The sequence below is a fragment of the Arachis ipaensis genome, chromosome B1 (genome assembly GCF_059453495.1).
Source record: "Arachis ipaensis isolate K30076 ecotype BB chromosome B1, ASM5945349v1, whole genome shotgun sequence".
Classification (NCBI taxonomy): domain Eukaryota; kingdom Viridiplantae; phylum Streptophyta; class Magnoliopsida; order Fabales; family Fabaceae; genus Arachis; species Arachis ipaensis.
In genome coordinates, this window is record NC_142436.1 from 24,784,888 (window position 1) to 24,809,516 (window position 24,629).

At 38.3% G+C, this 24,629-nt stretch overlaps 1 protein-coding gene, 2 non-coding genes and 1 pseudogene across 15 annotated transcripts; all 4 read left to right on the forward strand.

Moving 5' to 3' along the window:
- On the forward strand, positions 1-9,491 carry LOC107627518 (protein ARV 2). Of its 13 annotated transcripts, XR_015902302.1 has the most exons (11): positions 2,334-3,039; positions 3,135-3,267; positions 4,028-4,241; positions 4,375-4,656; positions 4,998-5,114; positions 5,205-5,299; positions 5,726-5,792; positions 5,900-5,975; positions 6,568-6,743; positions 7,200-7,455; positions 8,238-9,491. XR_015902302.1 is itself a non-coding variant. In XM_088501285.1 (10 exons), the coding sequence occupies exons 4-10, from the start codon at positions 4,155-4,157 to the stop codon at positions 6,708-6,710; spliced, it is 867 nt and encodes a 288-aa protein (XP_088357411.1). In that variant the 5' UTR covers positions 1-153; positions 2,709-3,039; positions 3,135-3,267; positions 4,028-4,154; the 3' UTR covers positions 6,711-6,893. The 13 variants fall into 13 exon arrangements, 12 of the variants coding, with proteins under 12 accessions (XP_088357411.1, XP_088357410.1, XP_088357417.1 ...); XM_088501285.1 differs by lacking the exons at positions 7,200-7,455; positions 8,238-9,491 and adding an exon at positions 1-153 and having other exon boundaries at positions 2,709-3,039; positions 6,568-6,893; XM_088501284.1 differs by lacking the exon at positions 8,238-9,491 and having other exon boundaries at positions 7,200-7,464.
- LOC148575992 (protein FAR1-RELATED SEQUENCE 5-like) overlaps positions 8,504-24,629 on the forward strand; it is a 23,643-nt pseudogene continuing 7,517 nt past the window's right edge.
- On the forward strand, positions 16,049-16,157 carry LOC148575993 (small nucleolar RNA R71). The gene has a single exon (XR_015904505.1). It is a non-coding gene; the product is annotated as a small nucleolar RNA R71 (small nucleolar RNA).
- LOC148575994 (small nucleolar RNA R71) lies at positions 24,212-24,319 on the forward strand. The gene has a single exon (XR_015902996.1). It is a non-coding gene; the product is annotated as a small nucleolar RNA R71 (small nucleolar RNA).

Genomic DNA, 24,629 nt, shown 5'->3' on the forward strand with positions numbered 1-24,629 from the left:
TCGTCGCCGCTCAAGCTCTGTCGCGCTCTGTCATAGTTCGTAAGCTCGCCTTCCTGCTTCGGCCATCAACGCTTCCTCGGCCCTGAGTCTGGGTTTAGGGTTTCAGCTTCGGCCCGGGTCTTCCATCAACACTTGCTTCGTCTCTCTGCCTATGTGAGTTTCAGCTTCAGCCCTGTTATTCCTCTTTCAATTTTATTGCTGTAAATTATTCGTACATCATGAATTTATTGTTCAAAGTTGAGTATGTTGCTGAAATTATGATTTAGCTAAAGTTAATTTGCTATAAATCATATTTGGAGAATTGGAGTTTTTTTTGTTACTGCCTGAAAGTTATCATAGTTTAAGTTTTTGTTGCTGCCTAAAAGTTATCATAGTTTAAGTTTTTGTTGCTTATCATAGCTGAATTTGTTGCTAGAACTCTAGAAGTAGAATTTGTTGTCAACTGTAAGTTGAATTTGATGCTGAACATATCATAAATGTGGTTGTTGCTGGATAATTGAGTTGAGTTGAAATTGTTACTGATCCTTGTTGTTGTTGTGTTGAATTTGTTCTGATCTCTGATCTTTCTCTCTTTTCTAACTCTGTTATAAATAAAACTCTTGCATCCCTCTAAGAAGTGTGTATAATTGATTCATTGATGGAAGAATAAGATGAAGTTAATTCAGTTCACTAGTTTCTTGAAGCTCTCTTTTCAAACTCTTCTTTCTCTATTTCTGATGTTCTGCATAATACAATGTTTCTTATGGAAGATATAGACGCAAATTAGAATGAAAAAAATATTGATCAAGCTCTCAATTTGTCCTATAAAGATATATACGAAACTCCAAATCTTTTTCTGATGCTCTAAATTTATACTAGAAACCATAGTTGTCAGAACCGGACCAGACCGGCCGATAAACCGAACCCAATACCGATCCAGTCTAAGCTTCTACCGTTTAAGGTAGAGAACCGGTCAAACCTGGTGAAAACCTGATCGATCCGAGCCGCTCGGTTTGAAGGTGAATCTACAATGGACTATCGATCTGCAACTCCACCGTGCTCTAAACCCTCCAGCGCTGCCAAGTGTCAAGGCGTCAAGGCTTGTGATAATTTTTGGAAAATTTTCCAAAATGCTTCCAGTGGGGTTAGAACCCCTTCCTCTAGGATAAAGCAAGCATGCTTCTACCACCAAATTGAAGTGATTCTCATCAATTAAGGTAGAGAACCGGTACGGACCGGTCAAACCCGGTGAAAACCGGATCGATCCGAGCCGCTCGGTTTGAAGGTGAATCTACAATGGACTATCGATCTGCAACTCCACCGTGCTCTAAACCCTCCAGCGCAGGGTTCGAACCCCTTCCTCTGGGATAAAGCAAGCATGCTTCTACCACCAAGCTGAAGTGATTCTCATCAATTAATATACAAATTATAATACATATAGCATTCTTTCTTTTCATTTATATTCAATTTATTTTAATTTCAAAGTCACTCATTTTTAAATCAATTACATTTTATTTAACTATAAATTTTATTAAATATATACAAATTAAAAAGATAAACAAAAAATTTAATTAATCACAATTTATTTTTTTCATGATTATATGATAATTGATATCTATTAATATTATTTTTTTAATATATTATTTTATTTTTTGTCTTCATATGAAGTTAATAGTTGAAAATTGCTAGATGATATTTAGTTAAACTAGTCAACGGTTCTTAAATATCAACTTCACAAAAAAACAATTGTATGTGACTTTTCACCTATAATAATATAATAATAAAATAAATATAAACTAATTAATAAAGTATTAAAATTTAAAAATGATAATTATTTTTATAAAAATACTAATAATAAAAAGATAATTAAATTTTATATAATTATTTAATTATACCGAGTTAACCGGTTCGACCAGTGACCCACCGGTTGAACTAATGACCCAGTGACCCAGTAACTTTATCGGTTCGATCACCGGTTTAGTTCTGACAACTATGCTAGAAACTAGTTTATTATCTCTTTTTACATCATTAGTTATGTCTAAAAATTAATATTTAATTATTATTATTATATTTGTAAAGACTTGCATTTTAATTTTTAATACATAATTTTAATTTCATTTATATAATTTTATATTTTTTTAGATTATGACCAAATCAACCGAGTAAATCAGTGATCCATCAGTTAAACCAATAACGAAAGACCAAGAATGGCCTCTTTGAAAGAAGACGACAGACATGCTGCTTCCAATGCTACTAGCGATGTGTATCGGCACGCTTCCTGAAATCGATGTAACTCTACTTACTGTAAAATGGCGGGTTAGGTTTCTTTCATACAGAGATGTCGGCTATTTCACTTGACTCCTATTGAATCGAAGGGGAATGAATGCTTTCTTTTTTGCCATTTTTCGTCTTTATTTAATGAACGAACTCAGCTTCGGCTTTATCTCATCCGTCAACTATATAGGATGATAATAATGTTTCTATCAAGCATAAGTTCTATATATGACCGGGTTGATTGCCAGCTCCGTTCTGATAACGTTTTAGTCATTAGTTCAATTTTCTTAGTGTAGTTATTTTAGTTTAGTCACGTAACAACATACTTTATCTAACTGGTCGGTTTGATTATTTTTCCTTCCCCCCCAAAAAAACAAAATGACGTCGTTTTGGTGGTTTTTTTAAAAATTAACCTAACCTTCGAAGTGCCCTCCATGGCTCCATGCCTCCATCAGTGAAGTGAAGCTTGCTCTCTCTCTCAATCTCACATCCTCACTCAGCCTCCGCAGAGCCGCAGAGGCACTCTCTCTCTCACACTCACGATTCCGGCTCCTCTGCCTCCTCGTTGCCTCAGCCTCCTCGTCGCTGCATCGTCGTCTCGCCTCAGCTTGATTTCTCTCCTCTCGCCGGCCGCGTCACCGTGCCGCACGCGTCTTCCTCTGCATCACCGCGCTACACGCGTCTTCCTCAGTGTCACCGTGTTGCTCGCGTCTTCCGGCTGTGCTTACACTGTTCCGCCGGCCGTATCTCGGTTCTCTGTCTCCCTCTTCTCTGCGTGCGATCAAGGTGAGTTTTTTCAATTTTTTTTAGTTATTCAATCATTAATTTTTAATGATTTAGCCATCTGGGTGAATGTTGCTGCTGATCCTGGTTTGATGCAGTTGCAATGGTTATCTTTTGCTGATTTTGACAATCTCTACCTCGTGCCTCTTCTGGCTTTGGTTCTGTGATCGGAATACTGTGACATTTTATTGGAACACCGAGCTTTGATTCTGTTTCTGGACTTCTGCAGAGGTGAGCTTTTATTTTTCAACGTAGTGTAGAAAAGATAAATCGATGTTAATTGGAATTTGTATTTGTATAGAATGACACTTGATAGCAAATTTGAAAGCAATTGGAATTTGTGTATAACTGTTGCTATTGTTTTAATGTAAGTTTAAGATAGAAATTTAATGCTAATTGAAATTTGTATAGAATTGATTGTTGCAGTTGATTGTTACTATTTTAATACTTGATTATTGCTGTTTTAATGTAGGTTTAATCCTTGATTGATACTGTTTTAATTTAGGTTTTAATATTTGATTGTTATTCTTATTTAATTGTTTCAATGTAGGTTTAATGCAAATTGAAATTTTTCTATTAGGTATTTTTAGAAAGGGTTTAGCTAACACTTGTCCTAACAGCACATGATAAGCTTACCACTAGTAGAAAGTTTTAAATATTTTCATTTAATGAAGCAAAACAAATGTATTAGAAACTTAAATTTTGTATATTTTAAATGAACACTTTCTTATTTTGTAATCTTAACATATGCCCTTAGGGCACATGATAGATAAACCCTTTTAGAAATTGATAATTGATTGTAGTCATGTATTTTATATTAATTTAGGTTTGATACTCGTTAATTGATTATCTTATATTTTTTATTTATGTTGGACTGGTTTTATTGGTTTAACCAATGATCTATTGGTAGAACTAATAAATCAGTATACTAGGACCGGTTTGATTACCGGTTCGGTTCTGACAACTAACTGTTTCTCACTTTACTGCTCAGCTGCAGAAAGAACACAAAGGTTTCACAGATTCAGAACACCAAAAATTTCCATAAAATAAAAATAAATCATTTTTAATCAACCTTTAGTTTTGATCGAATCTGTGATGCAACTTTTCTTGCATCATCAATGGGTTACCAATGCGTTCAGTGTAGCTTCCCAATTAAATCACTCTACGTTCAGTATTCCCCCGGCAACATTCGATTGATGAAATGCGTAAAGTTTTGCTTTTTCAATCACTCTTTTCCGTTAATTACCTTTTTCTCTTCATTTTCATTTCAATTACTTAGAATTAGTGAATTTGAATTTTTCAATTTTCGTTTACCCCCTATTTTGTTTTTCTGTGTAGGAGAAATGCAAGGCTGTTGCAGATGAATATATAGAGTGTGAAATCATGGTTTCTGATATATCCCTTTATACTACTGGTTTCGAAGTTCAAATCTTTATTCCTTCTTTTTTAGTCTTTTATATGATAGGAGCAAGGATTGCCCTGTTTTTCTTCCCCTTCGTTTTTATCTATTTATTTGATTTTTTTTTTCAGATTCTTATGATAGATTTGATGCTTCACAAGCAAAAGGCTTATAGACATCTTCTGTACAATGTCCTCAATCAACAAACATTGAAGTTTGAGGTATTGCACTATGTTGCTATGTAATAATAATAAACCCTAGTTATTATTATTATTATTATGGTTTCTTCTTTTGATGCTTCCTTTAGTAATTTCCTATGGTTATTTTTACAGGAAATATTATGTGCATTGGTTTTTGGATAATGATTTTTCATTTTCCCTTGGGAGATCATGTTTGAGAATAAGAATTCTTAAGCATTTTGAAGTTTGAGCTGTGTTTTTATAATCTAAAGGCTGTGTTAATTTGTGTTACAATGCATTTTGTAAATAAATATGCTGCTTCATACTACTTTCATGATTCACATTTTCTATCACTGAAGTTGGTCACTTGGTAATTTTTGCAGGGGCTACACTGGAAATTGGCCATTATTTATTTTATTTTCGATGCTTGTATTCATTTGTATGTAGAAGCAAGGAACTCATCTTCATTAGTGTCAACATGTTGCAAGGTTCACACATATGTATCCATTATGTCTAACCTTTCACTCAACTTGGTTGGTTTGAATTTTCATGCTATTTTTTATGGAGGTTTTTATGGTTTTCATTAGCAGGTGTTCATGTATGTCGTCTTTGGAAACTTCATGTTTCTTCTGACTTTCTTCATTATGTTTAAGATATTTCTCAATGCATCAATCAACATCTCCAGGTATATATATATTTGGTTATCATTCATCCCTTAACTTTTTTTGCATTTTGAAGAATTTGAGTAACCAATCGTCCATTGGGAATGCAATGACCCTATCAGTCTTTCTTTAAAGAATCTATTTTTTCTGAGTGTTTGTGATGGACTTGGGTTTGGAGTCCTGTGTATCATGAATATTCAGAGTTTTTGGCCATGGTAAATATTGAATCAAAATATTCTCTAGTTTTGGTTTTGAAATGAGAATTTGAATCTGATAAAATGATTCGGATGTACAAGTGATTTGCACAAAAAGGCTAACAAGTTGCCAATTTAAATTTTGAAAGGATTGATTACTGATAAGTTGATTCTTCAGTAAACATTCCATGCATACCAAATTCATATGTTAGTATCATCAATTAAACATCAGCTTAAATGTATTCAATCATGCAGATTCAATGACCTTTTGCTCACAATCATGATATCGTGTTACTTCAAGATTTTTCTTATTGCTATGATGGTAAGTTTCTTATTCTATTTCTTTGTTAACACATTCCTGTTCTTGTCTTTGATGTGTTTTGAATTTGTCAACCATCTTTGACCTTCCAAGTATGTATTTTCATGTAGGTCTGGGAATTTCCGAATTCTGTCATCTTCATCATAGAATTATTTTGTTTATCATCTAATGCTGTGGCATTGAATGGTTAGTAATCAACTTATCATGATGTTCTCTCATATAAAACAACTCCCCTCCGCCTCCCCTCTCTTCTTTAAATGATGTTCCTTCAAATATATGTTAAGAAAGGTTTAATTTTGGTACCTTGAATATAAGCATCAACATTAATGATAACACACTAGTCTAATTCATATAGGCGATTCCACCTAGTGAAAGGCTTGTATGTTTTAGTTTTTCATCTCTCTCTCACATGGGTATCGAGATGGGCTTGATTATGTTGTTTATATTGTCAAATGTCGATTATTATTTGAGACGATTTATGCTGATTGCATGTATTTTGTGCACATAACTCCTAGAGATTAGTTGATAGTACATTGACACACTTACATTAGCCTCTGCAAAGATTTAAATTATTCGACACTCATGACCGATGTATTTTATAAAATCTGACCCTATGTTTTTTTATGTGAATTTCAAAAACCATATGCTGAACTTTTACGGAAACAAAACCGCTTATCGTTTTCTTAGCTGCATGTCAACACTGCTGTGGAAAATGATGTCTGAATATGAGAAACATGCTTGACAAGGAAAGCTGATAAACAATTTTTCTGTGATCCAGTGATGACTGAATCGAGTATGGGTCGATGTGTTTGGGCCTGCTTCGGTGCATATGCTGTAAAGCTTTTTGTCACTCAAGTTCTAGATCTCAGATTTTTAGAGCAGTTGATAAAAGGGTGGATTCAAATGTCCTCCTCTTCATGATCTTAATTTATATATTAGTAGCAGAATTTTGAGGTTAGAAAGTGTATATTCAATTATCATATACTTGTTAATAGAAATAGTTTTTTCAGGATATAAGAGATAGATGGATATGAAGTTGTGAACACTGCCATATCTTAACTTTGTCCAGAATAATATCAATGAAACAAAGTTTTGATGCAGAAAGTGATATTTTAGAAATAACTTGAAAACCATTGAGTATTTATACATTTGATTCTTTTGAGGATTTGATTGCTAATATGATGTGTATGGTTTCTTGTCTATATATATTTAAAAAAAAAAACACAATAACAAAGTGGTGTACATGTGATTTTAACCATGGCTAAAAAGTTTATATATGGAGGAAATTTCTATGATTTCCATAACCCTTTTTTTGGGAGTGTTTCTCCAAAATATGGAGCGAATTCTGAATAGGCTTTCGACAAATTATATCATGCATCATATTCATGCAAAACACCATATTGTACGCAGTCGAGGTCTTGGATAAACAGCAGCATTACCTGCCTGGCTGCCTCACTGGGAGCTCTACACGGATTCGAGTCCTCAATAAGACATATAAAAGTATAAAGGGAAGTTCTGTGGTGCTTACCAACATAATCATCATGTCATGCGAACTGTATGTATCGCTGTTGGAATGTGACGCGTGGTTGTGGATAGTGATTGTTTTGGTTATTGTTCTGGTTACCAGTGATGGTATTGTCCTGTTCTGGAAAAAAAATTATCTAAGGTTGGGGTTCTGAAATTTAGATTACTTTTCTGATTATTATTTTGGTTATTGTTCTAGTTACAAGTGATGGTATTGAGCTTTTGTTCTGGAAAAAAGTTAACTAAAGTTGAGGTTTTGAAATTAAAATTACTGTTCTGATTATTGCTTTGATTGTTGTGCTGATTACCAGTGATGGTATTGTCTTTTTGTTCTGGAAAATAATTAATTTTCTAGAAAATAAATAATTAAAGTTGAGCGTCTAAAATTCATATTACTGTTGAGATTTTTTGTTCCGATTATGAGTGATGGTATTATCTTCTTGTTCTGGAACATATTAATGAAGCCGGAGCTTCTGAAATTGAAATTATTGCTCATTGACTATTTTGGTTATTGTTCTAGTTACTGGTGATGGTCTCTTGTTCTGATTACCAATAAACTGACTATTTGCTGTAATTAGAACTTTTTTGGTAAATTGTTATTAAATTAATTGATGTGGTTATTGTTGATGCACACGAGGGAATGTGGTATTGATGTTGTTTATGGAGATTGGGGTTTGCGTTAGGGGTACTATGGTTGTTAATTTTTTAGCGTGTTATTGAACTTGCGAGCTATTGTTGTTGTGTTTTGTGATAACCTTGCATGTGCTCTTGGCTTTGTAGAAATTTGGCTATGTGATCTATTTGCTGTAGTGGAATACGTTTGTGTTAAACTTTGATTGGGGGAATAATGCGGGTGTAATAAGAAGGATATTTACGGTTTTTCCATTAGCTAAATTATGAAGATTCTGATTTTCTGAAATGTAGATGGATGCAGTGCATAACAATGGTGGCGAGGGAAAAAAATTTGAAGAAAATGGGCGCTGTGATGAGGCGGTGGCGGAGGACACTTTAAATGATACTATGGAGCGAAACAGAGGGTCAAATGTGTTCGGATTTTGGAGATGTTGAGGATTTGACTGTTGAAGATATTATGCAAAAGACCTTTAGAACTGATGATGATGTGTATGAGTTCTACAAAAACTCTAGTAGGTATCATGGTTTTGGTGTCCGAAAAGGAGACTCAAAAAAGGATGACGATAGAAATGTTAGGAGGAGGATGTTTTTTTTGTAATAATGAGGGTTTGAGAGATCCCAAGCACTATAATAGATTGGATAGGAGGCGGGTACATAAACCTGAGACGAGAACAAATTGCAAGGCGAAGTTTTCCATTCACCTAGATAAGAATGCTTCCGTATGGCGAGTAAGAAAGATCAACAACAACCACAACCATGAACTGACTCCCCATGTAATGGTGCACCTAATCCCAAAGTATAGGTCATTGACTGAAGGTGCGAAAGCGCAAATAGATGGATTGCGTGAGTGCGGGATATCGACGGCAAAAACAATGCGATATATGGCAGGATTGGTAGGTGGGTATTCATTGGTAGGATTTCTAAAGGACGCGTACAATTATATTGACAAGCAAAGGTGTGAGCAATTGTTGATGGAGATGTTGAATTTGCGATACCCTATCTAGAAGGAAAGGCAGAGGCTGATCCTATGCTGATGGCACTGTATAATTTGACCGAGGACAGAATGCTTGCAAATATGTTTTGGGCCGATGGGGGAAGTAGGTTGGACTACCAATATTTTGGAGATGTTCTGGCTTTTGACTTGACTTACAAAAAATATAAGTACAACAGACCACTGGTTATATTCTCAGGATCAAACAATCACAAGCAGGCCACGATCTTTGGCTTTGGGCTAGTGTTGGATGAGACGATAGGGTCATATACTTGGCTGTTGAAGAGCCTGTTGGAGGTAATATGCCAAAAGATGCCATCTGTGGTTGTAACCGACGGTGATGAAGCAATGCGGGAAGTTGTGAGAGTGGTATTCCCTAGAGCAACCCACCAGTTGTTGGTGCGCGAAATTGAACTCCGCAAGTTTCGCACAGATGAATCGGCAAGTACACCGGGTCGTCCAAGTAATACCTCCGGTGAGTGAGGGTCGAATCCCATGGAATTGTCGGATTGAGCAAACAATGCTATCATATAGATCTTAGTCAGGCGATTAGAAAAGATGGTTTGTTTAAAAGCATAAACGAAAAGTAAAGGAAACGAAATACCAGATTAATTTGAAAGCAATGATAGAGATTCAGTTAAGGCTTCGGAAATGCGTATTCTTTCCGGATTAACTTTTCTTACTGTCTACTCCAATAACGAATGATTCATTCAATGGCAGCCGTAATTGACTAACTCATGTAGCATCCTCATCACATTAGCCTCTTCTAAACCATAGCAGTCCACCATATCCGAGCAACTCATGTAGCATCCTCATACAGTTAACTCATGGTTTTCCACTATAATCGAAGGTGAAGATCTAAGCAATCACCCCCTTCACGATCCTACTCAAAACGCCACAGACAAGGTCGGATCTTCCGGATCAGGGAATGTTGCTTCTCAGACTTTAGCCTTAACGCCACAGAGACCTCAGTAACCCACGATCAATGGGACTTTATGTCACTTATCCAAAGTCGCCCAGGCACTTTCTTGGAATCCGCAGTGCATTCTTTAGTTGTGGTTCAATGCTATTCGGGTCAGGACTCACACGGAACCCATGTAGAACAAGGATGATTGTCACAGATCATTCTCAATTCATGAGATGAAGAACGAAAATGCACAAGAGAATGGAATCAAACGTGTATTTAGAAACAGTAATATTATTAATCCATGAGAATCAGCAGAGCTCCTAACCCTAACTTAAGAGGTTTAGTAGCTCACAGCTTACAGAAGTAATAGTAAAATGTATGAATGGGAAAAGATCGATAAAGTTTTTTTTAACAAAGGTGATCTTTGTTCTATATATAATAACCTAATGACTAAGAAGTACAGAATTATAATAGACTAGACTAGAGATGCGAAAATCCATCCTTGGGCCCACTTTGGTTGAGTACTTGGGCTGAGCTTGGCGTCCAACTTGAGGAATGGGCGTTGAACACCCATTAGGGAGTTGATCCACGCTGCCTTGCGTCTTGGTAGGCGTTGAACACCCCAAAGGGGGTGGTTCTTGGGCGTTCAACGTTGGCTTGTCTCCTTAGGGCGTTGAACGCCAGCAAGGGGGTAGCTCCTTGGCGTTCAACGCCCAATATGGGCAGGCTCCTTTGAAGAAAAGTATAGACCATTATATATTTTTGGAAAGCTCTGGAAGTTAGCTTTCCAACGTCGTTGAGAGCGCGTCATTTGGACTTCTGTAGCTTCAGAAATGCTCGTCTGAGTGCATAAAGGTCAGAATCTGACAACATCTGCTATGCTTTCCTTGCCTCTGAATCAGACTTTGTCAAAGCTTTTCAATTTCAGCTAGAAATTACCTGAAATAATCATAAAACACAACTCCTAAAAGTAGAATTCAAAAATGTGAATTTTGCACTAAAACCTATGAAAACATAATAAAACTTAAACCAAACATAACTAAAACACTATGAAAATGATGCCAAAAAGCGTATAAAATATCCGCTCATCAGAACACCAAACTTAAACTCTTGCTTGTCCCCAAGCAACCAAAAACAAATTAGGATTAGAAAGAAGAGAAGGATACAATAAATCTCAGAGTTTTCAATGAAGCTTAGTTCCAATTAATGAGCGGGGCTAGTAACTATTTACTTCTGAACAATTTTGGCATCTCACTATCCTTTGAAGCTCAGAAGTGTTGGTGTCTTTAGGAACTCAGAATCTAGATGATATTATTGACTCTCTTAGTTTAGTTTTTTTTTTAATTATTGAACACAGCTTCTTTTTGAGTCTGGCCGTGACCCTAAGCGCTTTGTTTTCCAGTATTACTACTGGATACATAAACGCTACAGGCATTTAACTGGGTGAACCCAATTGGATTGTAATTCAGCTTTGCTAGAATCCCAGACAGTGGTACCCAAAATTCTTAGGCACACTCTTTTGCTTTGGATCACGACTCTAACTGCTCAGTCTCAAGCTTTTCACTTGACACCTTCATACCACAAGCATTTAGTTAGGGGAAGGAGCTCATTTGAACTTTTTAGGCCAATATTTTGTTTCTTTTAGGCCCTCCTAACCATTGATACTCAAAGTCTTGGATCCTTACACTTACCTTTTGGTTTAAAGAGCTATTGGCTTTTTATTTTTTTTCTTTCTCTTTTTTTTTGTGTTTTTTTTCTCTTTTTCTTTCTTTTTTTTTTGCTGTTTTTTCTTGCTTCAAGAATCAATTTTTTTTTTTTAATTTTTCAGATTACCAATAATACTTCACCTTTTCCATCATTCTTTCAAGAGTCAACACACTTTACTTCAACATCACATATGCACTATTAATTCATGCAGTCAGAAAGTAAAAGTAATGCCACCACATCAAATAATTGGACTATCCTTATTATATAACTCAAAATTATGTATCTCACTTTTCTTTTTCAAATAATTTTTTTAAGCATCGTGAGAGATATATGGAATATTTCATACCTTTAAGTCATAAATAAAGATGATCATGCACTAGCAACAGGAAACAGACTGAAATATAATGGAAAACAGAAAAATAAAATAACATAAGCAAGGGGGTAATGGAACGTGACCACCTTAGTAATGGCGGCTACTGCTCCCTCTAGAGAATCCAATGGAACGCTTGATTTCTTCTATGTCATGTCCTTGTCTCTATTGCTCTTCCCTCATAACTCTTTGATCTTCTCTTATTTCGTGGAGGATGGTGGAGTGCTCTTGGTGTTCCATCCTCAACTGATCCATGTTGGAGCTTAATTCTCCTAGAGAAGTATTCAATTGGTCCCAATAACCTTGGGGAGAAAAATGTATCCCTTGAGGCATCTCAGGAATTTCTTGTTGAGGCGGCTCCACATGCTCTTGCTGTGATTCATGTGCCGGCTCTCTAGCATGCTCCATCCTTCTTTTAGCGATGGGCTTGTTCTCCTGAATGGGGATGTCTCCTTCTATGACAATTCCAGCTGAATTTCATAAGTGACATATGAGGTGAGGGAATGCCAACCTTGCTTGGGTGGAGGGCTTTTCTGCCACCTTGTATAGCTCTTGAGGTATCACCTCATGTACCTCCACCTCATTCCCAAGCATTATGCAGTGAATCATGATGGCTCGGTCAATGGTCACTTCGGACCGGTTGCTAGTAGGGATGATAGAGCGTTGGATAAATTCCAACCATCTTCTAGCTACGGGCTTGAGGTCAAGCCTTCTTAGTTGGGAAGGCTTGCCTTGAGCATCCCTCTTCCACTGAGCTCCTTCCACACAGATGTCTGAAAGGACTTGGTCTAGCCTCTGATTGAAAATGACTCTTCTAGTGTAAGGGTGTGGGTCTCCTTGCATTAATGGTAGTTGGAGCACCAATCTTACACTTTCCAGACTAAAATTTAAGAGTTGCCCTCGGACCATGGTGCGCCAATTTTTGGGATGTGGGTTCACACTAGTGTCATGCTTTTTAGTGACCCAAGCATTGGCATAAAACTCTTGCACCATTAAGATCTCAACTTCCGGGATAGGGTTGGTCATAACTTCCCAACCTCTTTTCCGAATTTCTTGTTGGATCTTCAGGTACTCATTCTTTTTTAGCCTAAAAGGGACTTCAGGAATCACCCTTTTCTTTGCCACTACTTCATAGAAGTGGTCTCGATGAGCCTTAGTAAGGAATCTCTCCCTTTTCCAAGGTTCGGAGGCAGAAGCTATGGCTTTTTCTTTCCTCTTTTTAGAGGATTCTCTGACTTTGGGTTCCACAAGTGAGAATAGAAAACAAAAAGTAAGGCTTTTCTAACACCGAACTTAAAACCTTTGCTCGTCCTCGAGCAAAATAGCAAGAGAAGAAGAGGATAGTAGAAGAAAGAAGAAAGAGATGGAGAAGAGAGGGGGAAGGCTTTCGATTGTGTGTGTGGGAAAGGGAAGAAGATTGTTGTGTGAGTAGAAAGGGGTAAATGAGGAGGTATTTATAGGGGGGTTTGGGTAAGGGTTCGGTTATGGGGTGGGGGAATGGGTGGGAAAGGTTTGGATTTGAAGTGGGTGGGGTTGGTGGGAATTGATGGATGGGAGTGATGAAGGTTTTGGGAAGAGAGAAAGGTGATGTGGATGTGATTGGTTGAGGGTATATGGGGAAGAGTGTGTGTGGGGAAGAGGGAAAGTAAGAGAGAGAAGAAGATGGGGTAGGTGGAGATTCTGTGGGACCCACTGGTCCTGAGAGGCTAGGGAATTCGAATTTCTTGCCCCCTTGTGAGCGTTGAACGCCCAACCTTTGCTTCCTGGCTGGCGTTCAGCGCCAGCTTTCTACTCCAAGTAGGCGTTGAACACCCTCTGGGGACTCCCTTCCTGGCGTTCAACGCTAGGTTTCTGCTCCCTGTAAGGCATTGAATGTTCAGAATGGTCCCATTCTGGCGTTCAACGCCAGCAAGTTACTCCCTCTTGGGCGTTGAACGCCCACACTTCTCCTTATGTGGCGTTCAACGCCAGCCTTCTTACCCATATGGGGCATTGAACGCCCTTCCTGCCTCCTTGTCTGGCGTTGGGTCTACTCCAGGGTGTTCCGTTTCCATCTCTGAATATCTTTGTCTCTATTCTGACTACTGAACATGATCACAAACTCAAAGGGAACAATTACGAAGATAAACTAATATTACTCAAAAGAAATAAAATTAAAGAAAATAGAAATACTTTAGTTATGGTTGGGTTGCCTCCCAACAAGCACTTCTTTAACGTCACTAGCTTGACTGTTAGCTCCTTTACGGAGATGGATAAGGGCTCAGAATTTCACCCCTTATAGTGAACTTCCTTCCTATGCTCTCATGGATGAGCTCCACGTGTTTTAGAAACAAGATCTTGTTCACAGTGTGTGGAATCACTGGGCTATCTGTGAAGACAGCTCTCATGCCAGGTGAGAGGCCTTCAGTGGGAATTTTCTTATCCCTCCAGCCTTTAGGTATCTTCTTCTTAGTGCCTTTATTCTCAGTGCTTGATGATGGTTCCTCAACACCAAACTTAGATTTGGTGTCTAGGGGCTCTGTAAAGCTCTGTACGGAGAGAAAGGGTTGGAACACTACGTGTTGCACAGTTGTCTCGCCCTTATGGAGGGAATTGGGTTTAGGCATCTTGAACAAGATGCGGTCTTCCCATAACTACAGAACGAGCTCTCCCCTTGCCACATCAATTATGGCATTGGCAGTGGCTAGGAAAGGGCTTTTAAGGATGATGGATTCATCCTCGTCCTCTCCAATATCTAAGATTATAAAATCTGCAAGGATATAAAAGTTTTCAACCTTCACTAAGATATCCTCTACTAGACCATATGCCTTTTTCAGTGATTTGTCTGCCATCTCCAATGAGATCTTAGCAACTTGAACCTCAAAAATTTTCAACCTCTCCATTATAGAGAGAGGCATGAGGTTTATCCTCGATCCTAGGTCGCATAAAGACTTCTCAAACGTAATTGTCCCTATGGTGCAGGGAATTAGGAAGCACCCGGGATCCGGCAGCTTTTGAGGTAGTTTCTGCTGAACCAAGGCATTGAGTTCCTTGGTGAGCACTGGAGGTTCTTCCTCCAATGTCTCTGTTCCAAATAACTTGGCATTTAGTTTCATCAGAATTCCTAAGTACCGAGCAACTTGCTCTTCCCTAGTTTTTTCTTCCTCATCAGAGGAGGAGTAATCTTTAGAGTATATAATTTGCAACAAGGCATTCAAGGGAACCTCTATGGTCTCCTCTTGAGCTCTAGTTTCCTTCAGTTCTTCAACAAGGGGGTCTTTAGTGGACGTTGAACGCCCATCCTCTCCCATTGTGGCGTTTAACGCCAAGACTTGCTCCTCTTTGGGCGTTGAACACCCAGCCTCTACTCCCTGGCTGGCGTTCAACGCCAGAAACTCCCCTTTAGATTTGGCCTCAGATCCTATACTGAGGGCCTTGCACTCTTCTCTTGGGTTTACTCTGCTGACCAATCCTCTTCCTAATGGAGGATCTTGTTTTAGTGATGAAACTGTGAGTGGCCTTAGAGAGATCGGAGACTATAGTGGCTAAGTCAGAGAGGCTCTGCTTAGAAGTATCCATCTGTTGCTGAGAAGGTGGGAATGGTCTGTTATTGAACCTATTTTGGTTTCTTCCACCTTGATTGTTGTTGAAGCCTTGCTAAGGCTTCTGTTGATCCCTCCATGAAAAGTTAGGATGATTCCTCCATGATGGGTTGTAGGTGTTTCCATGGGGCTCATTGTTGGGATTCCCTGAGGGATTTTCCATATAGTTAACCTCTTCCATTATGGGTTGATCTGGATTGTAGGCTTCTCCTTCATAGGATGCCTCTTAAATGCTGCCAGCTGCAGCTTGCATTTCAGTTAAATGCTGAGAAATCATGTAGACCTGTTGGGTCAGGACCTTATTTTGAGCCAATATGGTATCTAGAGTGTCTAACTCCATGACTCATCTCTTCTGAGTAGCCTCACTGTTCACAGGGTTCCTCTCAGAAGTGTATATGTATTGGTTGTTAGCAACCATATCAATGAGCTCTTGTGCATCTTCCAACATTTTTTTCAAGTGGAGTGATCCACCAGCAGAGTGGTCTAATGCCATCTTGAACATTTTAGAGAGGCCATCATAGAAGATATCTAGCATGGTCCAGTCTGAAATCATGTTAGGAGGGCACCTTCTGATCAATTGCTTGTACCTCTCTCAGGCTTCATAGAGGGATTCACCCTCTTTCTGTCTGAAGGTCTGGACTTCCATCCTGAGCTTGTTCAGCTTCTGAGGTGGAAAGAACTTGGTCAAGAATGGATTGACCACCTTTTTCCAGTAGTCTAGGCTTTCCTTATGAAACTGGCAGTTCTGTTGAACTAGAGTGACTAGTTGATGTTTCAGCTCAAAATTGTTTGCACTAATGGCGGGTATAGAAATGCTACGCCCATGGAAATCAGAAGATGGTGCAGTAAAGTCACCTAGGACCTTCCTTGCGTCTTCTCCATCATTAGGATTGGCTGCTGGTGCACGAAATTGTGATCATCAACAATGGCGCCAAAGGACTTGAAGCTCTTAAACGTGAATCACACTTTGTCACAATTTCGCACAACTAACCAGCAAGTGCACTGGGTCGTCCAAGTAATAAACCTTACGTGAGTAAGGGTCGATCCCACAGAGACTGTCGGCTTGAAGCAAGCTATGGTCACCTTGTAAATCTCAGTCAGGTGAATTCAGATAGTGATGGAGATTTGATAATTAAAAGATAAATAAAACATAAAATAAAGATAGAGATACTTATGTAATTCTTTGGTTGAAATTTCAGATAAGCGTATGAAGATGCTTTGTTCCTCCTGAACCTCTGCTTTCCTATTGCCTTCTTCCAATCATTCATACTCCTTTCCATGGCAAGCTTTATGTTCGTCATCACCGTTGTCAATGGCTACTTCCCGTCCTCTCAGTGAAAACGTTCCAAATGCGCTGTCACCGCACGGCTAATCATCTGTCGGTTCTCGATCATGCTGGAATAGGATCCATTGATCCTTTTGCGTCTGTTACACGCCCAACAATCGCGAGTTTGAAGCTCGTCACAGCCATCCCTTCCCAGATCCTACTCAGAATACCACAGACAAGGTTTAGACGTTCCGGACCTCAGGAATGGCCACCAATAATTCTAGCCTATACCACGAAGGTTCCAATCTGAGATTAGAAACCCAAGAGATACACATTCAAGCTTGTTTGCATGTAGAACGGAAGTAGTTGTCAGTCACGCGTTCATAGGTGAGAATGGTGATGAGTGTCACATAATCATCACATTCATCATGTTCTTGGGTGCGAATGAATATCTTGGAGAAGAAATAAACTTGAGTTGAATAGAAAAACAATAGTACTTGTATTAATTCATGAAGAACAGCAGAGCTCCACACCTTAATCTATGGTGTGTAGAAACTCCACCGTTGAGAATACATAAGAACGAGGTCTAGACATGGCCAAATGGCCAGCCTTCAAACGTGTCTAAGATAGCATAAGACTTATCAAAGCTTAAAATACAATAGTATAAGGTCCTATTTATAGAGAACTAGTAGCATAGGGTTTACAGAAATCAGTAATTAATGCAGAAATCTTCTTCCGGGCCCACTTGGTGTGTGCTTGGGCTGAGCATTGAAGCTTCCATGTGTAGAGACTTTTCTTGGAGTTAAACGCCAGCTTTTGTGCCAGTTTGGGCGTTTAACTCTAGCTTTTGTGCCAGTTCTGGCGTTAAACGCCAGAATTCTTGAGCTGACTTGGAACGCCTGTTTGGGCCATCAAATCTCAGGAAAAGTATGAACTATTATATATTGCGGGAAATCCCAGGATGTCTACTTTCCAACGCAATTGAGAGCGCGCCAATTGGGCTTCTGTAGCTCCAGAAAATTCACTTCGAGTGCAGGGAGGTCAGAATCCAACAGCATCTGTAGTCCTTTTTCAGCCTCTGAATCAGATTTTTGCTCAAGTCCCTCAATTTCAGCTAGAAAATACCTGAAATCACAGAAAAACACACAATCTCATAGCAAAGTCCAGAAATGTGATTCTTAAATAAAAACTAATAAAAATATAATAAAAAATAACTAAAATATACTAAAAATATACTAAAAACAATGCCAAAAAGCGTATAAATTATCCGCTCATCAGCTGCTATGTCTGTATTTTTAGCTTCTTGTTCGATAATCTCTGTGAGGTTTTCTCCGGAGTGTTGTGCTCTAGCTTGTTTCAAACGCTTCTTAAGAGTCCTCTCCGGTTCAAGATCAAGATTAAAGAAGGGTTCTTCATCCCTGATCCTGCTCATAAACAAAAAAAAAAAAAAAGAATGCAAGAAGAGAAAAAGAAGAGGATTCTCTATGTCAGAGTATAGAGGTTCTTTGTTAGAGGGAGATAGATCAAGAAGAAAAGAAAAGAAGATGTCCTTTAACAAGGATAGTTTTCGAAAATTAATAGAGAGAGAAGGGGGGATATTTTCAAAAATAGAGAGGGAAAAGGAGATGAAATTTTCGAAAAGGAGGAGAGAGAAAGTAGTTAAGAGGTTTTGAAAAAGAAGAAAGAGAAAGGAGAATAAAAAAAAGAATAAGATAAAACATGTAAATAGTTAACCAACAAGATTTGAAAATAAAAGATTTGATTTTAAAATTCAATTTTAAATGAAAGTTGAGATTTAGAATTTGAAAGTTTTTAATTTAAAAAGAAGATAAGATAAGTAAGTTTTAAAATTTAAAAAGAAAGATAAGATAAAGATTTAAAAATATTAAGAAAAGATAAGATTTAGAAAAGCAAAGATTTTGAAAATCAAATTTAAAATATAGTAAAGATTTAAAAAGATATGAATTTGAAATTTAAAATTTGAAAGAAGATAAGATAGGAAAAATTTAAATAAAAAAGATATGATAAAGATTTGAAAAAGATTTTGAAATTTGAAAAAATTTGATTTTGAAATTTGAAATTAAAATAAGATAAGATAAGATAAGATTTTTGAATTTCAAAGAAAGATAAGATAAAGATTTGAAAAATATTTGAAAAGATAAGATTTGAAATTTAAAATTTAGACTTTACTAACAAGAAAATATCAAACTTAAAATTTTTAAATCAAGATAAGAAAAGATAGCAAAGATTTTTGAAAATTGAAATAAAGATAAAAGAAATATATATATATATAATTTTTGAATTTTAAGGAAAAAGAAAAATAACTAAGAGACACCAAACATAAAAATTTAATACCAATTGACACTAATTTTCAAAAATTTAAAAGAAAAACACCAAAAGACACTAAACTTAAAAAATTTTAAGATCAAACGAAAAAAAATAACAAGAACAATTCGAATACCCAAAAATACCTGAAATCACAGAAAAACACACAAACTCATAGTAAAGTCTAGAAATGTGATTTTTAAATAAAAACTAATAAAAATATAATAAAAAATAACTAAAATATACTAAAAACATACTAAAAACAATGCCAAAAAGCGTATAAATTATCCGCTCATCACAACACCAAACTTAAATTGTTGCTTGTCCCCAAGAAACTGAAAATCAAATAGGATAAAAAGAAGAGAATATACAATGAATTCCAAAAACATCTATGAGGATCAGTATTAATTAGATGAGTGGGGCTTTTAGCTTTTTGCCTCTGAACAGTTTTGGCATCTCACTTTATCCTTTGAAGTTCAGAATGATTGGCTTCTATAGGAACTCAGAATCTAGATAGTGTTATTGATTCTCCTAGTTAAGTATGTTGATTCTTGAACACAACTACTTTATGAGTCTTGGCCGTGACCCTAAACATTTTGTTTTCCAGTATTACCACTGGATACATAAATGCCACAGACACATAACTGGGTGAACCTTTTCAGATTGTGACTCAGCTTTGCTAGAGTCCCCAATTTGAGGTGTCCAGAGCTCTTAAGCACACTCTTTTTGCTTTTGGACCACGACTTTAACCGCTCAGTCTCAAGTTTTTACTTGACACCTTCACGCCACAAGCACATGGTTAGGGACAGCTTGGTTTAGCCGCTTAGGCCAGGATTTTATTCCTGTGGGCCCTCCTATCCACTAATGCTCAAAGCCTTGGATCCTTTTTATCACCCTTGCCTTTTGGTTTAAAGGGGTATTGGCTTTTTCTGCTTGCTTTTCTTTTTCTTTCTTTTTTCTTTTCTCTTTTTTTTTCCGCATATATCCTTTTTTTTTCTGCAAGCTTTTCACTGCTTTTTCTTGCTTCAAGAATCAATTTTATGATTTTTCAGATCATCAGATAACATTTCTTCTTTTCCCATCATTCTTTCAAGAGCCAACAATTTTAACATTCATAAACAATCAAATTCAAAAAATGCACTGTTCAAGCATTCATTCAGAAAAACAATAGTATTGCCACCACATCAAAAAATTAAACTGTTTTAAAATTTTAAAATTCATGCACTTCTTTTTCTTTTTCAATTAAAAACATTTTTCATTTAAGAAAGGTGATGGATTCATTTTCATTGCTTTAAGGCATAGACACTAAGACACTAGTGATCATGTAATAAAGACACAAACATAAATAAACATAAAGCACAATTTTTGAAAAATAGAAAATAAAGAACAAGGAAATTAAAGAACGGGTCCACCTTAGTGATGGCGGCTTGTTCTTCCTCTTGAAGATCTTATGGAGTGCTTGAGCTCCTCAATGTCTCTTCCTTGCCTTTGTTGCTCCTCTCTCATGGTTCTTTGGTCTTCTCTAATTTCATGGAGGAGGATGGAATGCTCTTGGTGCTCCACCCTTAGTTGTCCCATGTTGGAACTTAATTCTCCTAGGGAGGTGTTGAATTGCTCCCAATAGTTTTGTGGAGGAAATTGCATCCCTTGAGGCATCTCAGGGATTTCATGAGGAGTTTCCTCATGCTCTTGTCCATGAGTGGGATCTCTTGTTTGCTCCATCCTTTTCTTAGTGATGGGCTTGTCCTCATCAATGAGGATGTCTTCCTCTATGTCAATTCCGGCTGAATTGCAGAGGTGACAAATGAGATGAGGGAAGGCTAACCTTGCCACAGTAGAGGACTTGTCCGCCACCTTGTAGAGTTCTTGGGATATAACCTCATGAACTTCTACTTCCTCTCTAATCATGATGCTATGAATCATGATAGCCCGATCTATAGTAACTTCAGACCGGTTGATAGTACGAATGATTGAGCGTTGGATGAACTCCAACCATCCCCTAGCCACAGGCTTGAGGTCATGCCTTCTTAGTTGAACCGGCTTTCCTCTTGAATCTCTCTTCCATTGAGCGCCCTCTTCACAGATGTCCATGAAGACTTGGTCCAACCTTTGATCAAAGTTGACCCTTCTAGTGTATAGGTGTGCATCTCCTTGCGTCATAGGCAAGTTGAATGCCAACCTTACATTTTCCGGACTAAAATCTAAGTATTTCCCCTGGACCATTGTAAGCCAATTCTTAGGGTCCGGGTTCACACTTTGATCATGGTTCTTGGTGATCCATGCATTGGCATAGAACTCTTGAACCGTTAAGATTCCGACTTGTTGAATGGGGTTGGTGAGAACTTCCCAACCTCTTCTTCGGATCTCATGTCGGATCTCCGGATATTCGCCCTTTTTGAGCTTAAAAGGGACCTCGGGGATCACCTTCTTCTTGGCCACAACTTCATAGAAGTGGTCTTGATGCACCCTTGAGAGGAATCTCTCCATCTCCCATGACTCGGAGGTGGAAGCTTTTGCCTTCCCTTTCCTCTTTCTAGAGGTTTCTCCGGCCTTTGGTGCCATTAATGGTTATGGAAAAACAAAAAGAAAGCTTTAGCTTTTACCACACCAAACTTAGAAGGTTGCTCGTCCTCGAGCAAAAGAAGAAATAAGAGAGTAGAAGAAGAAGAAATAGAGGAGATGGAGGGGGCTTATTGTTTCGGCCAAGGGGGATAGGTAGTGTGTACGTTGTGTGAAAATGAAGGAGTGAAGATGGGTTTATATAGGAGTGGAGAGGGGGTATGTTTCGGCCATTATGGGTGGGTTTGGGTGGGAAAGTGGTTTGAATTTGAATGGTGAGGTAGGTGGGGTTTTATGAAGGATGGATGTGAGTGGTGAAGAGAATGGTGGGATTTGACAGGTGAGGGGTTTTTGGGGAAGAGGTATTGAGGTGATTGGTGAATGGGTGAAGAAGAGAGAGAGAGAGGTGGGGTAGGTGGAGATCCTGTGGGGTCCACAGATCCTGAGGTGTCAAGGATTTCTCATCCCTGCACCATGTGGCGTGCAAAACGCCCCTTGCTGCCAATTCTGGCGTTAAACGCCAGGCTGCTGCCCATTTCTGGCGTTTAATGCCAGCTTCTTGCCCATTCCTGGCATTAAATGCCAGTCTGGTGCCCATTTCTGGCGTTAAACGCCCAGAATGGTGCCAGACTGGGCGTTTAACGCCCATTTTGCTACCCTTACTGGCGTTTAAACGCCAGTAAGTTTCTCCTCCAGGGTGTTCTGTTTTTCATTCTATTTTTCCTTCTGTTTTTGCTTTTTCAATTGTTTTTGTGACTTCACATGATCATCAACCTATAGAAAACATAAAATAAAAGAAAATTGAAATTTAACATAGATAAGTAAAAATTGGGTTGCCTCCCAACAAGCGCTTCTTTAATGTCAATAGCTTGACAGTGGCTCTCATGGAGCCTTACAGATGTTCAGAGCAATGTTGGAACCTCCCAACACCAAACTTAGAGTTTGAATATGGGGGTTCAATACCAAACTTAGAGTTTGACTGTGGGGGCTCTGTTTGACTCTGTATTGAGAGAAGCTCTTCGTGCTTCCTCTCCATAGTGACAGAGGGATATCCTTGAGCTTTAAACACAAGGGAGTCTTCATTCACTTGAATGATCAATTCTCCTCTGTCAACATCAATCACAACTTTTGCTGTGGCTAGGAAGGGTCTGCCAAGGATGATGGATTCATCCATACACTTTCCAGTCTCTAGGACTATGAAATCAGCAGGGATGTAATGGCCTTCAACTTTTACCAAGACATCCTCTACAAGTCCATAAGCCTGTTTCTTTGAATTGTCTGCCATCTCCAGTGAGATTCTTGCAGCTTGTACCTCTATGATCCCTAGCTTCTCCATTACAGAGAGAGGCATGAGGTTTATGCTTGACCCTAGGTCACACAGAGCCTTTTCAAAGGTCATGGGGCCTATGGTACAAGGTATTGAGAACTTTCTAGGATCTTGTCTCTTCAGAGGTAATCTCTGCCTAGTCAAGTCATCCAGTTCGTTGATGAGCAATGGAGGTTCATCCTCCCAAGTCTCATTACCAAACAACCTGGCATTTAGCTTCATGATTGCTCCAAGGTACTTAGCAACTTGCTCTTTAGTAACATCTTCATCCTCTTCAGAGGAAGAATACTCATCAGATCTCATGAATGGCAGAAGTAAATTCAATGGAATCTCTATGGTCTCTGTGTGAGCCTCAGATTCCCATGGTTCCTCATCAGGGAACTCCATGGAGGCCAGTGGGCGTCCATTGAGGTCTTTCTCAATGGGGGATCACTGCCTCTTTCTCCTCTCCAGGTTCGGCCGTGTGGGTTATGGTTATGGCCTTGCACTCTCTTTTTGGATTCTCTTCTGTATTGCTTGGGAGAGTACTAGGAGGGAGTTCAGTAATTTTCTTACTCAGCTGACCCACTTGTGCCTCCAAATTTCTAATAGAGGACCTTGTTTCAGTCATGAAACTTTGAGTGGTTTTGATTAGATCAGAGACAATGGTTGCTAAGTCAGAGTGGTTTTGCTGAGAATTCTCTGTCTGTTGCTGAGAAAATGATGGAAAAGGTTTGCTATTGCTAAACCTGTTTCTTCCACCATTACTATTGTTGAAACCTTGTTGAGGTCTCTGTTGATCCATCCATGAGAGATTTGGATGATTTCTCCATGAAGGATTATAGGTGTTTCCATAGGGTTCTCCCATGTAATTCACCTCTTCCATTGCTGGGTTCTCAGGATCATAAGCTTCTTCTTTAGAGGAAGCTTCTTTAGTACTGCCTGTTGCTGCTTGCATTTCAGACAGACTCCGAGAAATCATATTGACTTGTTGGGTCAATATTTTATTCTGAGCCAATATGGCATTCAGAGTATCAATCTCAAGAACTCCTTTCTTCTGAGTTGTCCTATTATTCACAGGATTCCTTTCAGAAGTGTACATGAATTGGTTATTTGCAACCATTTCAATGAGTTCCTGAGCTTCTGCAGGCGTCTTCTTCAGATGAAGAGATCCTCCAACAGAGTTATCCAATGACATCTTGGATAGTTCAGACAGACCATCATAGAATATACCTATGATACTCCATTCAGAAAGCATGTCAGAAGGGCACCTTCTGATCAATTGCTTGTATCTTTCCCAAGCTTCATAGAGGGATTCACCTTCCTTCTGTTTGAAGGTTTGGACTTCCACTCTAAGCTTGCTCAATTTTTGAGGTGGAAAGAACTTTGCCAAGAAGGCATTGACTAACTTTTCCCAAGAGTTCAGGCTTTCTTTGGGTTGTGAATCCAACCATGTCCTAGCTCTGTCTCTTACAGCAAAAGGAAAAAGCATAAGTCTGTAGACTTCAGGGTCAACCCCATTGGTCTTGACAGAGTCACAGATTTGCAAGAATTCAGCTAAAAACTGATGAGGATCTTCCAATGGAAGTCCATGAAACTTGCAATTCTGTTGCATTAGAGAAACTAATTGAGGCTTAAGCTCAAAGTTGTTTGTTCCAATGGCAGGGATT

What these genes read in the sequence shown, in the direction of transcription:
- LOC107627518 (XM_088501285.1), top strand. Translation starts at nt 4,155, where the DNA reads ATGGGTTACCAATGCGTTCAGTGTAGCTTCCCAATTAAATCACTCTAC. An exon ending in AACAAACATTGAAGTTTGAG is followed by an intron (nt 4,657 to 4,997) that starts GTATTGCACTAT and finishes TAATTTTTGCAG; the next exon opens with GGGCTACACTGGAAATTGGC. An exon ending in GTTGCAAGGTTCACACATAT is followed by an intron (nt 5,115 to 5,204) that starts GTATCCATTATG and finishes TTTCATTAGCAG; the next exon opens with GTGTTCATGTATGTCGTCTT.